At 36.8% G+C, this 16,564-nt stretch overlaps 1 protein-coding gene across 2 annotated transcripts in view; it reads right to left on the bottom strand.

The window, feature by feature from the left end:
• Positions 1 to 16,564, bottom strand: part of LOC120767454 (probable phospholipid-transporting ATPase IIB) — a 39,960-nt gene that overhangs the window by 8,213 nt on the left and 15,183 nt on the right. Inside the window, exon 1 of one of the 2 annotated variants that reach the window (XM_040093522.1) lies at positions 453 to 899. The exons of the other annotated variant lie outside the window; for it this stretch is intronic. Coding sequence (XP_039949456.1) covers positions 453 to 550 — 98 coding nt within the window. The 5' untranslated portion in view covers positions 551 to 899. Of the gene's footprint in view, positions 1 to 452; positions 900 to 16,564 lie in introns of those variants that run through there. 2 annotated transcript variants of the gene reach the window in all.

Genomic DNA, 16,564 nt, shown 5'->3' with positions numbered 1-16,564 from the left:
TTAATAAAATTTTTACAAAAATTGTCTCAATGGAAAAATTCATATAAACACAACACTTTTATCTATACAACGGTCAATATAGATGAAAAAATAATTAAAATGCGGACAATAATAACCCAACAGCTTTCTCCAAAAATGGTGAGCTCCTCGCAAGAAAACACAACATACAAAAAACTGCTTTTCACTGCATTCAGCGCGAATGTGGGTCTATAGCGAAAGCTGCAGCCATAAACATTAGTGGAGCACCACTCCAGCACAACGACACACAAACACACAGTAGCAAGTGTAGTTAAAAACTTTGTCACCGTTTTATATAAGCGAATATCTTGTCTGCGTTAATCAATTCCACATATGGCATACCATGTCAAATAACTGTGCAAATAAAATTGCAAACGACTTATGCACTTATGTATATATCATTAAATACACTTAATTGAAAATTGATGATTCACCTGAATAAATACCAACGTCGTCTGGGTCGATTTATTAGCGGAATGTTCTCTCGAGCCGCCATCGGCGTAGTTGCAGAACTTTGCGACGCGTCGTCCATTACGAAATTAGTTAATTTAAACGAATACACTTTTGCGTTTCCAGTTTAAAACTTGGCTGCTGCGTTCTTTGTTATTTGTTCCACACCAAAGACTGGGACTCACACACGATTTGTAAATTGTGAAAGACAAAGTGCCACTTTTTGTATTTACATTGCTTACAGCACAGCAAGTTGCTGAGTAATACACTTGAAACACTATTTCCAGAATACGCACAATATTATTCCTTATTTTGACACAATATTTATTCACTCTAAACGCTAATAACAATAAAATTCGCTTTTACATCAGCTAAAATTTTTTCACAGAACTGGTTCCAGACAGTGCTGAAAAATTTCAATGCACACTATCGCACGAATACGCAAGAACACAATGAAAATCGATAAGCCAAATGGCGCAAACGATGAGCGCGAATGTGATAGCATGTCATGTTTTCATTGAGTTACTTCGCAACGTCTGTCACAAGCGTGTGAGTAGAAACACTGCTGACCAGGCTAAGAAATGGCAACTGTGAAGTGGTGGTGGCAACACTGTTTTGACGTTCTTGCTTTCATCAACTTCTGTTTTCGTTGGCTTTGCTTTATGCCAATTCAAATGTTGTTTTTTTGTTTTGGTTTGAAATTTTGTTATTTTTATTTTTGTTTAATTTTGCTTTGTTTGCGTGTTTCGTAAGCAAATGCAACAAATCAGCTGTTCAAAGAGTATGTGCTCGGTCTGCAGAGAAGGTGTGGGAGTAATAGAAGAGAGTATATTTAAAAATTGTTGGTCTTTGGTAGGAGAGCAGCGCAAATGCATATTTGACATTGGTGACAGGACTTTATATTAATTTTATTGAAAATTTTTGTATATAATTATCTAACAGGAGATATTCTTGTTATAATATAAACAAAATTCAAAGGAAGGAATCTAGTTATGCTTAGAAGATTCGTTTGATATATTCCACTCTTTGTTTACAAAAGTTTTTTCTGATTTGTAAGCCCTTAATAGCGTTGCTGTTTTTATAGACGTAAGTATTCATATGTACATATGTATAAATAATCCACAATCAAACTTCGAGTTAGAGCACTTTCGAGTTATGGAAGGAAATTTGTATGAAATTAGATTTTTATTCCCATTTCCAGAGTTCCAGTTATGGAAAACTTCAAGTTATAGAAGTTCGAGTTATGGAAGTTCAACTGTTCATATATATTTTTCATATATGTACATATATTATTCGAATAAACATAAATATAAATATTTGCTGAAAATGTAATATATGTATATTATATAAATATTTATGTATGTACATATTTACATACAAAAATATATGTACATATGTATGTATGTACACGCTTACAATACCCCTCATGTACATATGTACATATGTGCATATGTAAATTCAAATTTTTTCTTAGAAAATTCTAAAAATTAATTCTAATTAAAGGGAATTTTTCAATATCCAAATCTGCGTGACTATAAAAGAAAATCAGTGATCAGTGATGCGTTGAAATCACACATCAAAATAAAAACAAATTTAAGCAAGTAACAAAAATGAAATATATTTTGAGTTAGCGAATTCATTTCATTTTGGAACACAATCAGTTGGATCAGCAACTCAAGCAAATAAAAAAATCTATAAATATAACTAACACATATTTATTCGCACAGCTTTTGCTGTTAGAAAAATAGGCTCTTGAGTGCACAAATATTTTGTGGAACTACATAAATTTAAATAAAACTGAAAATTATAAGGTTTTTGAACAGAAAATTTGATCAAAAATCTTTATGTACATTTCATGTTTATATAGAAATCTTTATAATTAAAGTACATCAGCTGTTTAGAAGAACTCTACAATACATTTGTTGGATTACATACTCAAGATCAAACATGATCCGGACAAATCCATATAAACTATTTGCGAAAACCACATCGATAAAAAAAATTGATAAATCAGGTTCAAATTTGATCTAGAGCGGTTATCTGGTATATGTATGTACATATGTACATACATACATACTCCGACGCCTCTTGATCATTATCGCTTAGCTACGCAAGTGAAATATAAATTGTGTAAAAGTAAAAATCCTCCATTTATTTGCAAAACCATTTTAGTTATAAATAAATGTATAAACGTCAAAAAATCCATTTGTGTCTGAGTACAATTTCAATTCTCCCCATTTATTGCCTCGCCAACTGACGCCTCTAATCAAGGTTTCGCTATGAACGTTGGTCTCCACTTTATACATATATTCATTTAACATGTGATTGCAAAATTCTTTGTAAATATGTATGTATATATTTATAATTATAAATGAATTCGCTTTCTTCAATTAGTGTGTATATTTTCAATGAACACAAGTCGTTCCGTTTCACACACATACACCAACATTGCAATCATTACAACACCCTTTCGGGCTACCTTATCGTAGATTACGGAAATTCATTAAGTCGACAGTCTGTGTGATTTTGTGTGAACAGTTGTTGGCGTTGTAATGTTTGACAGCGGTTGATTCCACGTGTCAAGGTATTTATGAAAAGCTGTTGTTGGAATAGTTTGCATACATACATGTACACATTTCTGTTATTATTAATTTTTAATTATATTGTGCGACAGAAAATGCTGCCGCGCTCAGTCAATTTGAGCAATCTGGTTAATTATATCAGGTATAATGGATAACGACATTAGATTGTTATTGATTCGAAGCTTTATAGAGATACAAATCAGTTTGAACGGTATACAGAATGCTTATTAAAGTATAATAAGCGTCGAACTAATGATTTTTTGCTAATGTTGAAATCAATTTTTGATAAACATACATGTATGTATGTACTATACATATACTTATACCCTAAATAGGGTGTACGTACATATGTACATATATTTAGTTTGCAACGAAGTTTGCAAATCCAAAGAAAATGTGATGAACCGTATAAAATTATCGTGGGCGTGGACGACGATGTGGTCAAAGAGGGCACTTTGGAATCGACGATTGGAAAATTTCGTCTTTAGGACAACACCTCCGACATGTTACGCCGCGGCGCGTATCATAGTAGTTTCAGTAACTTAACATTCATAAAGCTACTTGGATGACCCTGATCACAACACGCGCAAAATTAAACACGATGTAATAGACAGAAGAAACGCTTCCAATGTAGACGTATTTTTACTCCCAGGTTCTAACATCGACTTGGATTACTATCTTGTTGCAGCCAAGGTACGCACACTCCACAGTGCAGTGAAGAGCATACGTCAGACAACATACCGAAAGCTAGACGACGAAAAGCCGCAGTCAGAACAGACCGCCACAATCCTAGTTAAGCAAACCAACTCCCATCGCGAGCACGTTTCGAACCTGATAACAGGCACACAGAGTACACTCGAAAGGTAACGGGAATACTTCTCGAAACTACTAAATGGCAAAAGCAAAGAACAACAAAGCCTCGAGGACGCTGGACCGGATAAGCTGTTTAGAGCCGGCGGCGAGGAACTGGAAAGCATGATTTGGTGGGATGAATACATACCCAATGATTGGAATATGAGTGTACTCTGCCCTATTCATTCGAAAGCAGATCCCGCAGTCTGCGCTAATTATCGCAGAATTATGTAGCTTTCTTAACATTGCATATGAGATTATTTCGTCAGAATTCTGTGAAAGACTTAAGCTCATTGTAAATAAACTGATTGGACCTTATCATTATGGTTATCACCGGACTACTGTAGCCATATAGCTATCATACAAAAATATATGGAGAGGCTTTTTATTTGACAAGATATGTTCTCGAGATATGCTATTTGTGTTGTTTACAGTATCTTAAAATATTCTTCTCGCCAAAAAAAATGGATTGAAATTGCGAACATTTTCGCGCGATTAACGCATCAAGCGTACTTAGATGAACTTGCAGATGCAGCTCCATCAAGGATCAGTGTTTACCGATGGTATGGTGAAATCAGTCGAGGTCGCAGATCACTTCAAGAGGAATATTGTGAAGATTGCACAAAATCTGTTGTTGCCACATCCAACAAAACTTGTTCGCGAACGAAGCCTTTCCGAGCAAATGGTTCCCTGTTTGTTTGGAAACATTAGACACGTCGCAACCATAGTCCTAGAACAACGCAGAATAGTAAGTGAAGTGAAGATCTTCCTCTTCCTATGCTTCTCCCGGCGGCTACTGCGTCGAATAGTTTCAGAGCTGGAGTGTTTTCGTCCCTTAGAACGACATAACCTAGCTACCGTAGCCGCTGTCTTTTAATTCGCTGAACTATTTCAATGTCGTCGCATAACTCGTACTGCTCACCGTTTCATCGAATACGATATTCGCCGTTGCCAAATATTTATCTTAATGGCGAATATTATTAAACACAATAAAGCAATGTTCGTTGATCAAATTTTAATTTGTTTTCGAATTCCGAAATATGTATAAAACGTACGTATGTATGTATGTATGTATATAGAACTTTTCCGTAATAATTGTTAAAACTTAATAAATTCCAGGTTTCCATTTTAATTTTTCTTAAAACTTTTAAAGGAATAAATAATTTTACTACTTTTGTAGTTCGCTGCATTTTCTTCTTCATTTATTTTGTTGTTTTTTCTCAATTTTATTCTTCTCTTATCTATGACGAACCATGAATCACCAAACTATAATATTATCAATATAGTTAAATAGACAAAACAAATGAAATTCAATTTAAAATTTAAAATGACGTTTGTGCTACATACAAGTCACGTCACCATTTGACATTTAACAGCGTCACCAGATTTTTTAATCAAGCCACGTAAATTTTACGGACGAATCATTAACGAGTTAAATAGTTTAGACGCATTTGCTTCATACACACAAACATATGTACAAATATACATAGAAACTTATAAATTTGTGTTTAGATGTGTGTATGTGTCTAAAAAGTTTGCTATAAATAATACAAATGAACAAAATTGAGAACACTCGTGTGGCTATTTAAGTATTACTTTTCTATAACGTCAGCATATTTGCGGCAAAATTAAAGAACGTCTAGAGTGAACGAAGGAGGCGCATGCAACGGCACGTTGTCTCGGAAAATCAAAGAGTCAATAAACAAGCGAGAATGATGAGAAAGGGCCGAAATACATTAAGTAAAATAAAAAAAACAGCAAACGCAAGCACAAAGCAATAAAAATAAAAAAAAACAACAAAAAATAAAAATAAAAACAACAAAAAAGTAACAAAAGGGAAAATAACAAGTAGACAAGAATCTTGGCTAAGCGTTGGTACGCAATGGCATGCCAAACAATACTGTTAAAGGTAAATGACATTTGCTGACATTTTTCTTTGCGCTCCTACTCCATCTTCCGCTTTATTATTTATTTATTTTATAAATTTTTTGTTTAGCGCGTTTTCGTTTAATTTCAGCAACATAATGTGAAAAATATCGTTTGGTGTGTATAAAATGTATTTACATACATATATAGATCCATGGTGTGAGTGAACCGCGTCGGTGTGTCTTGTTCATAAATCTTGCTAAATTTGCGAAAAATCTCTGCATGAAAGGCGAAGTAGTTGACACAGGCCAAATAAAAGCCTGCATACCTGCCGAAATTTGTAAGCGCCGACAAGATTGCGCTGGAAAAGGTGGTTGCGTCAACAATCAGCCGCCTTTGTGTTGGTTATACAAATATTCGGCCTCAGCATCGAGGTTATTTACATACATATGTAGCGTTACATACATTTACATTATTTCGTGTAATTTAGGTCAAGCTGCAAATGACTAATATCTGTGAAGTTCCAAAGAGTATGCTCCACAAGCAGAACGTTCAAGCGAAACGCGAGTTATGACAAACTTTGATGACAAATCAGAAAACTCTTACGCATAAGCAGTAAATTTTGTGGTGCGTAATTAGTCACACACCGTTCTTTTTGTTATCATTATTGAGTGTCAGTTTTCAGGTGGTTCTGTGAAACCATACCAAATTAGTTAAAAAAGAACGCCTACAGCTAAAGTGACAGCGGCCCTTTGAGGAATCATGGCTAATACTGGTGGCTCTAGCCAAAGTAGGAGCGCTCTACTAGCCAAAATCAGTCAGTCAACACTGATATACCGGCTCCTATATGGAGGACAGCACTGCTCCAAAAAACAAATGTCAATAAAGTAAAGAAAGTGTCCAGGTCGTAGTTAGAAGAGGTATGGTCCGGGCTATAAGGCGAGCGAAGCAAACTGCTCAAGCAGATTTTCTGACATGCAAAATCATCTTACACCCAAGATACGGTGTAAGATGATTTTGCATGCTTCATACTGCACCTGATACCTTGTTTTTGAATGTATCCAGCTACTTTGGAATATCTTGAAATGGGTCCTTGAGTGAGTCCCAAAAATTCCGCAATCTCTTCTTCTGTTTGGCAACAAAGCTTCATCGACTAGTATCTATATTCGGTTCTTCAACTTTAAACTTTGTTGGTCGCTCAGGAAGTTCTTACACTTCCAAGCCAAAATCAACACTTTTAAATCGTGGAAACCATTAGATAGAACTTGTTCCCCAGAAACTTTCGCCAAAATATTTGGATAAAGTTTGGCTAGGTTTTTCTTTATATTAAAGAAATAAAGTAGAACTGCTCACAAAAAAACTTTCAAGCACAAAGTTAGGCATATTTGAGGGAAAAATAAAAAATGGCATACACGGAAAAAGCTTCATAAGGACAGTAGCTTCGCAGGCTCGGAATATTGCCAAAAAGGAATAGTAATCAAGTTACGCCATATCTTGGCAAACCTCACCAATATTAACGTTTTTTCAGAGACTATCAGTTTCCTTGGCTTCAATTATGAAAACATGAAAGATCCAATATATTTAGTTGGTTCCATGAAACTCAAAGGATTTATCATAGGTCTAGCTAATGAGAAGAACAAAGTCCACGACTCACATGCAACAAAAATCATGAAAAATATTTTCCATTCAATACCAGTCGTCCGAGAATGACTAATGGCGCTCCCATGTGTTTTTAGAACCCTGCGCGTTATAATTTTTTGGAACAATTTTTATTTAGAGGCTTAGTATATCAGCCATTATTCAGTTAATGGATAACGGATGGCTAACCAGACCTTAAGGAAATTCTCCAAACCTTATCAAGTCTACAAACCGTTTCGCTCAATACAAAATAATTAAATTGAGTGCCTTTGTTACTTTTAGTTTTGTCACGACAATTTCATTTACGTTTTCGCCAACGTCAACATTTTTCCATCAACTCTGATTCACTACGTACTTGTATACAGTTCTAAAGTATTTCTATAGAATTTTCACCTCAACGCAACTGATAAGCGCACCACGTTTATTTACAGTAAATGCTGATAGCGTTTGTCGATAGTAGTTTGTCACTTGACGAGCACTTTAAAGTACAAACAAAGTATTGTATGTAAGTATATAATTTAAAAGTAGTTAATTATATAAAATGCCATTTATAAGAAGTGCAGCTGCTTTCTGATAAAAAGTGTTTTGAGAGCTACTCAAGTCAATAATTGAAAATAATGAAATTAACTGTTCAAATGTGATACGAGTACCATATCATTCATTTTTTTTTCTGCTGAGAAAATAACGACAAAATAATTATTTTATGACTGTGCGGTGATTTCAAAACATCTGATAGTAAGTTCGTATCTCCCGCTCAGTAGACACTACTATATAAGTATGTATGTATTATCATAACGAACTTTGAATCGCAGCTTTTGTTTTTAGGTTGAGAACTAGTGGAGTGAGAGGAAAAGTAACATGAAATAAATTAAAACACTAATTTTCCAAGCGCTACTCCGTTAAGGATGGAACCATGTGTAGATGTTCACGCAAGTGGGGAAAGTTCTCTGAGCGCGATTCACTTTGGAGCGGCCAGAAACGATTCTTTTACATATGTCTCAAGCAGCTCAGGACTTCCGGTCTTAGACTAAATATTCTCTAGGTAGCTAAAACATAAAAATACGTTGGAAGACGAGCTAAAGTGACAAGGCGAATCATACCTCCGCAGGGTTGTGCGCTGGGTTTGGGACATGCCATGTAAAAAAATACCGCCAATGAAAAGATCAAAAGAGCCTCGGAAGAGAGATCACTTTTTGATGACGACTACTGAAAACGTATTAAGGATTACGATTTAAGGGCATGCACCTGCAATGTCCGGTCCCTCGTAAGAGTAAAGACTGACGTCACCGACATCTAAGAAGTGCGATGGACGTAGAGGGATTCCACGCTCGATCTACTACCGAGAGACAGCACCAGCCACAGAGGGCTCGAAAATACCGGAAGGCATTGTAGCAGGCATTGCGGGACCGCATATCAAACTATCCATACCAATGGTATGTTTTTCGAGCATCTTTCCAACAGAAGTCTTTGCTATAAGTCAGTGTACAAAAATCAATAACCAACGCTACTATTGCAACCACCGTATCGCTATACTCAGCATTAGTCAAGCGGCACTAAAAGCGTTCTCAGCTTAAAAAGTCAAGTCGCTATTAGTGGAAGAGTGTATATGAAGGCTGAAACGCCTATCAGTTGCAACCGTGTACACATGATCTGAGTGCCGGGGCATAAAGGGGTAGCCGGCAACGAGCTGGTGGACGAACAAGCCAGCTCTGCGGCGGCTTCCAGGATGATGGGGTCAGAACCATGCATTGCGGTGGGATTCCACAACCTAAAGGAGTTCTTCCGCACGGAGAAGAGAGTAGGGAGGCAACAGGAATGCCATGCCAAGTTACTATTGGGAGGTAACAACCTAGCAAGGTTTGAAGATATGATCAACTTCTAGTCGCACTCTCTACTGGGAACTGCAGGCTCAAGAAAAACTTGTTCAACATGGGCATAATCTCTTGCCCAAACTGCCGGTTTTGCGACATGGAACCGAATTTGTAGAAGCAGACCCAAGCTCCTTGAATCCATCTACGTACGAAAAGGAATCACATCACTTCCATCGCACCCAACAAACTCCTGGAATTGTTCAGAGTGCTGGTGCTTTGTGACCATATGTGATATATCTATGAGTATTTTGTTTACTACCGCTTGGAAACTGTTACGCTCACGTTCTCGTTCTGAAAGAGCTACTCATCTTCTCAGATGAGGCCCATTCCTGTCTTCGTCTACAAAAAGACTGTCGCTATTGAGGTGAATCAAATCCTCGTGGGGTTCAGAAAACGCCATGCATTCCCAAAAATTTAGTGTTGGTCGGGATTGTGTCATGGCGGCATCAACGGACCTTAATTCTTTCGAAATGAGTTCAAAAATAGCGGGCGTTAAGAGAAGATATTGCTCGATTATTTTTCTAGACTTCCGACGCGTATGATATCTATTTCCAAAAAAAGTTTAAGAAACTCGTGTATTTCGAAAAATGGTCAATTGTGATATCACACCGTTAGATTTCTTCTATGGGGATATGTAAAGTCTAAAGTCTATACTTCGATTCAGGCATTGCACCAAAATATCACGCGTTTCGTTCGCCAGTTACCAGTCGAAATGCTCGAACGAGTCATCGAAAATAAGACTCAACGTCACAGGAGTATTTTTGGAATAAAAAGGTATAAAAAGATCTTTACCTTGATTTCGATCAATTTGAATGACAGCTAAATGCTTTAATGAACCAATATCGGATATCTCAAAACCTGAGGGGTCTCCGACTTTCCCTCTGAGTGTCACAAAGTTCGCTTTTCAGGGTATAAATACACAAAATTGAATTATCTTATCTCGTGTGCAAAAGTTATCAATTCAAAATCACAAAAGAAAACCAAAAGCTAAGCAAATAAATAAAAGAAGCCGTTCATTGTTTACAAAATGCGGCAAAATCAACACCCACACAAAATAAATCTAATACACACATCCCAAGCACATACAGACAATGGCAGCGAAGAGTAAATAGAAATATGTATGATACCTTCCCTTCCTCTTATAAAATATGGCACACAAATGCCATGAAAGATGCCAAGGAAAAGTGAAAAACAACACAGCGCCAACAAATGATCGAATAAAGACAATTGAGCGACCACAAAGAGCAACCTTGTTGTTGTTGCGGCTGTTGGTTTTCGACTTTTGTTGAAACAATGGCAAATGAAAGCGAATATTTAATAATGTATTATTATAAACATACATATGTATATGCATAAAATAAAGTGATTTTTTTTAATAATTTATATACTTCGTTTTTTTTTTTGTATTTTATATAATAGAATTAAATTTTAAAAGTAATAAGTTTTAGATCTATATGGCAGTATTTTTTTACAAATTTTACTTTTTAAGCCTGAGCTCGTGGGCTCTGGCATTCGGCATTTCGCCTAAGAGTAGGCAAAATTAAAAAAAAAAATGTTGCCTACCTTTAGGATTGATAATAATAATATTCCAAACTATATTATATGCATTGAACTGGTTTTCCTCAGATACTGTCCTTAAATTCGATTCATGGAAACGAACTAATTTTATATTTAAAGAACTGACCCTAAGTTGGTCTTGTAGCTTGTTTTCTTCTGAAATATTAGATATATTACTGCATATATAAATATTATTAAAATATAAAGTCCCACCGTGGCAATGTTCTTAAAAGCCCCCACAGTGCTCATAAATAATTAAACTTATGTATTCTTGGTGACATTATTAGAGCAGAACAGCAGCAAAGGCAAGTCAAATGACAGACAGGCGCGGTACACTGGGTAAGTTAAAAAAAACCGCGCACGTTATACAGTATATATTAAAAATAATGCTACTCATAAGTATATGGCAGTTCGAATATATTATTAGCATTTATTAATAGTAAAAATGGTCCAGCCGTTGAGTCTAATTTTCGATGACTCTTTCGTGCATTTCGACTGAAAAGTAGCGAATGACGCGCGTGATCTTTTGCTCCAAGGCCTGAATCGAAGCGGGATTGTTCTCATAGACTTTAGACATTGCATATCTCCACATAACTATAATGGTGTGATATGTGTGGTCACACGATCTTGGTGGTCAATCGACCGGCCTAAAACCTAAATTATCTGCTCACCGAAGTGTTCTCTCAATAAATCCATTGATTGATGTGATGCCTGGGAAGTAACGCGGTCTTGTTGAAACCAAATGACACTGAGATAACGAGCTTTAATTTCAGGCATCAAATAGTGATGCCGCGATAACGTTCGCCATGATGGTTGATGAAATATGGATCGATGACTCCACCGATTCACAAAGCATATTAAACCGTTGTTTTTTCTGGATGAAATGGCAGCTCTTGAATCTCTTGAGGTTGCTCTTCGTTTCAAATGCAGTAATTTTGCTTATTTAGATACCATTGAGCCAGAAATGGGCGTCATCGTCGAACAAAATTTACCTCGAAAACGTCGGATCTTCTTGGAACTTTTTACGAGCCCATACAGCGAAGCGATTACGATTGGGAAGGTCGAACGTCTTCAGTTCTTGCGCAAGCTGTATTTTGCACGTTTCCAATTTTAAGATCTCGACGTAAAATGCGCTAAGTCGTTCAATACGTCAGTCCGAGTTGCCGGATCGACTCTTCTCGGGCTTCGTGTACACTCTCAGCTACGGCTTCTATATTTTCTTTGCTACGCGCTAGAATTTTGATATTTTTGGTCGAATATTATTCAATAATGAATGCTGGGTCTCAAGATGGGTGATGATGGTGTTGCGAATAGTACGCTCAGTATGCCAATTATGTTGACCATAAGTTGAGCGAAGCGCACGAAACACATTCTTTACAGAATGTGAATTTTCGTAATAAAGTTCAACGATTTGTAAACTTTGTTCAGGCGTAAGTCTTTCCATGATGAAATGCCAAACAATACTAAAAAAATGATATGACAGCTTGACACGACTCACGCGTGAACTGTCAAAAAAAGGCTATTGAAAAAAGTATCTCTACTTGGATCAACCGCTATATAGCTGTCATGCAAACTGACGATCAAAATTAGGATAAAGATTTCTCTGTACTCTTTTATGCCATAAAAAAAAACTTGTGAGGAGTTTTGCAGCTGCGGTTAAGGTTTTCTCTTGTTTCCAATCACAACGTAGTTGAGTTTGTAGTTGGAGGCTGTAATCTTTAATTTAATTAAAGGCGCTATTCTTAACAATACATTAGGTTTAGGTTAACAAATACTTGAATAATTTTTCACTTATGTTAACATACTTTCTTAATATGCTGTATGTTTTTGAAATCGCTGGGTAATGCTTTATTTAGTCACCGACGCAAAACCGTGGCTCAAATCAGCTGATACGACCTATCTGAGAGTGCATTGTAAATGAACACTCTATCGGCCGCTTCTACCGTCCGTATACGTGGATATGTGCAAGAATTTAATTTTTTTCCTCGAAACGAATCAGCTGATTGCTCTCTTACAACACAGGATTGTCAACAGTAATATGTAGTATTCTGATAAATTTTGTAGTAATTAAAAAATTAACTTAAAATAATTGGAATTTTGGATAGCTCAAAATCAAAATTTTAGTTTTGATTTTTTTCATTATGAAAAATTCTAGCTGAAAAGCTAGATATGTGCAAAACCATTTATATAAATTTAGCAATGGCAACATCTGTCTACGTTGTCACTAGGGACGGCCGGCACGTCGGTGTCCAAATGAAGCATAAAGCATCTAACGCCCCGACGGAGACATTCTCTGCAGTGTTGCACTGCTTTCTTTTCTAACGTGGGCTGATGCATTAAATTTTATGAATGCGCAGAAAAACATACTTACATATGCATATAAATGTATATATATACATATATATATTTCTTGTATATATCTATATATATACATAGTAAGTATATCTCTTCACTACATGCAACGTGTTTCATGTCAACAGCAAAACAAAAGACAATGAAAACAATTTACTTGAAGAAAACAACATAACCATTTATATTTGTTTGCACACAACTGTATATTTTTGTTATAGAAAATATGGTCTCAAATGGACGAACAGAAAATATACAAAACAACTGCATAATGAAGAAGAAAAAACAATTATAATAATGACAAATATAGAAACTGTATGAAACTGTATGAGAAGCATTGTCAGGTCTAAGACTCTTTCTTATACACAGGTGTTTACACCATAGGGACCGACAAACACAGTTAACGGACCTTGAGATGTAGAAAATAGTTTTAGTCCTATAATTCAAACGAGGTTTTCGGTAATATTCGATCCTACAGAAGAAGAAGAAAATCTCTTACGTTTTTACTCAGCATATTATGGTTTCTGTGGATAGAGACCCACTCCATGAAACAATTACACAATTTATACAGTCTGAGGAGTTCTGGCACTTTCCGTTATTCGTACACATAAGTATGTATGTATCTTCCATTTCATTAAAGTGTTTTTTTTGCGATAGAATGATCGAACGATTTCAAACATGTAATCTTGCTACGAGCCATCTCTGATAGATCTAAAGTATAATATATGAAAGACACTAAAGTTATTAACCATACGTCCATGATCTAACTTAATGGAGATCCCTAAAAGTATTAATATTCAGAAAACTTTGCGAGAGATAAACTTCAGGAGGAAAGGTTAATTTCAAGAGAAAGTTTTATTTCGACTTTTATAGTCCCCTTACAATAGCTGCTGGAGACCGTAATTCCTATTATGGATCAAAGGAATCAGTACAGAATCATTCAGAGACTTTTATAGTATCCTTACAAAAGATACTGAATATCGTCATTCCTATTATAAATTAACAAGATCAGTACCCTAACAACCAGAGACTTAAAAAAGCTACGGGAGACCGTAATTCCTATTATGAATCCAGAAGATCAGTACCCAATCATCCAGAGAGTTGGTGAACTTGAAGTCGGACTGATTCAAGAATTCCAAAAGAAACAGAAATATTTAAAACGAGTTTTAGTTGCCTCTAGACACAGTAGATGCCTTGTAAAATTTTATAGCTTCACCAACCGGCTGCTGGTAAAAATACTATGTAAAATAACCTAATATGCGGAATAAAGTGTAGGTGGGTAATGAGTGCTATGTGTTGTACTCAACTAACTGAGATAACCAGACAGTTGGTTGCTGCGGCGACCGCTACAGACGCCGTGGCTGATGGGTGGACGAACTATGAAAAGAGTGGCATACAAGAGGCTATCAGCATGAATGACAGACAGTGTTTGACAAGGTTCGTATAAGGTGTAAAGGATGTAACGACCAAAGTGAACCACATTTCAACGCAGTCCTAACCTACTGACGAGGTAGTCACTTAACAAATAGGTATTTGTTGTTATTGTTTTTGCAATTGAAAGTGAAAAGCAAAAAACATGGAAAGTGTATTTAGTCATGGCGCCTGTCGCTCATTAGCAAGCAAGATATGCGCGGGTGTGGCCTGCATACACTGCATGCACTTGCAGACCAGCCTCTTATGGCCACGAGCGTGTGTTGGCAATTTGTTTGGGTGTGCGACGGCGGTAAGTAGGCGTTGAAGTGCGCGTGCACTCTGCCTTGACATTTTATTTTCTATTTAAAAAACACAAAAACAAGTGAAAAAGCGTTGTGAAATAAAATTACTGTAACTGAGGGGCACTAAAGTGGCCAACGAGGCAGGTTTCCTGTTTGGCTAAGTAAATTAAACGGGTTTAAAAATGGTCTAGATTGTAAAGTGATTGGAATTAAGCTTTAAAGATGAGGTATTTCGAACATAAATAATATATAAATGTACAAAAAGAAATCAAGTAACTTGTGGAAGGTGCATTAATCTAATGGATTCCACTAGAAGCTTGAAAATGGTATGAAGAGCTCGCTGCACTGCAACTGCAAATCTCGAGAGAAAGCCCCTACCTAAATTCAATAAGATTGACAACGAGTCGATACTTCACTGTCTGCTTGTGTTTTAGTCTTGAATCTATGGAGCTCTCATGAGCTTGCCAATCATTAGTCAACAACAAACATTGTACGGCTGTGCGATGCTTCTGGCACAAAGTGAAACGCAAGAGGTCCTCTTAACTATTTGCTCTTAGCAAGGTTTATATCGGCGCCATAGTTGACGTTCCCACTGGACACTGTCCAATAGGCTCACATGGGGGGAGGCGACATATCCAGACGAACGGAAAATGACAAGGCTGTATTGAAGAAGCCGACGTGGAAGCGTCATATCTCAACTGCGTCGCTTTTTCCAGACTAAGGTTTAAACATCTCGGTAGGCTCAAAGCGTTTCGTCGATCTATAAAGATTTGGATCCATATTACGAGTTCTAGGACTAACTGTTTAAGTGAAATTCTGCCTGTACCCTTGGTACGAGGATCAGCTCTACCACTTAACATAACCTAATACCTAACTTCGAAACCTGATCGAAACTAATATTGCTGATCTGTTCTATTTAGCCCTTGCTCTTCTTTATTGGCGTAGATACTGTTTACGCGGTTATAGTCGAGCTTACAGCACGCCTTCCGTTCTTCCTTTTCGCTATTTGCCGCCAATTGGAGATTCCAAGGGCAGCCAGGTCCTTCTCCTCCTGGTCTTTACAACGAAGTGGAGGTTTTCCTCTTCCTCTGCTTCCCCCGGCGGGTACTGCGTCGAATACTTTCACAACTGGAGTATTTTCATCCAATCGGACACGACCTAGCCAGCATAACCTTCTTCTTCTTCTTCTTAACCCTACATAGGGTTGTGCGCTGGGTTTGGGATCCGCCACGTAAAAAAACACCCCCAATGAAAGGAAGCCAGCGTAACCGCTTTCTTTTAATTCGCAAAACTATGTCAATGTCGGCGTTTATCTCATTCAGCTCATCGTTCCATCGAATGCGATATAAGCCGTGGCCAACGCGCAAAGGACTATAAATCTTCCGCAGAACCTTTCTCTCGAAAACTAGTAACGCCGACTCATTATGATATAGCAGGACGGGTACGATGAGTGACTTATAGAATTTGGTCTGTGTTCGTCGAGAGAGGACTTTACTTCTCAAGCTTATTTAGCCCTTAGACTATTGAGATCCAAAATGCCTGGAATTATTTTTACTTCCACGGAGACTGGAGAGATTTTTCAGGAAAGGGTTATCTACGTATCCATAACGTATATTTTGGAAATAATTTTCCCTAACTTTAAATATTAGCAAGATTACCAAACAGT

This window comes from Bactrocera tryoni, chromosome 2 (assembly GCF_016617805.1).
Source record: "Bactrocera tryoni isolate S06 chromosome 2, CSIRO_BtryS06_freeze2, whole genome shotgun sequence".
Classification (NCBI taxonomy): Eukaryota; Metazoa; Arthropoda; class Insecta; order Diptera; family Tephritidae; genus Bactrocera; species Bactrocera tryoni.
The sequence above is the reverse complement of the archived record's forward strand: the minus strand, read 5'-3'. Positions and strand labels throughout refer to the sequence as shown.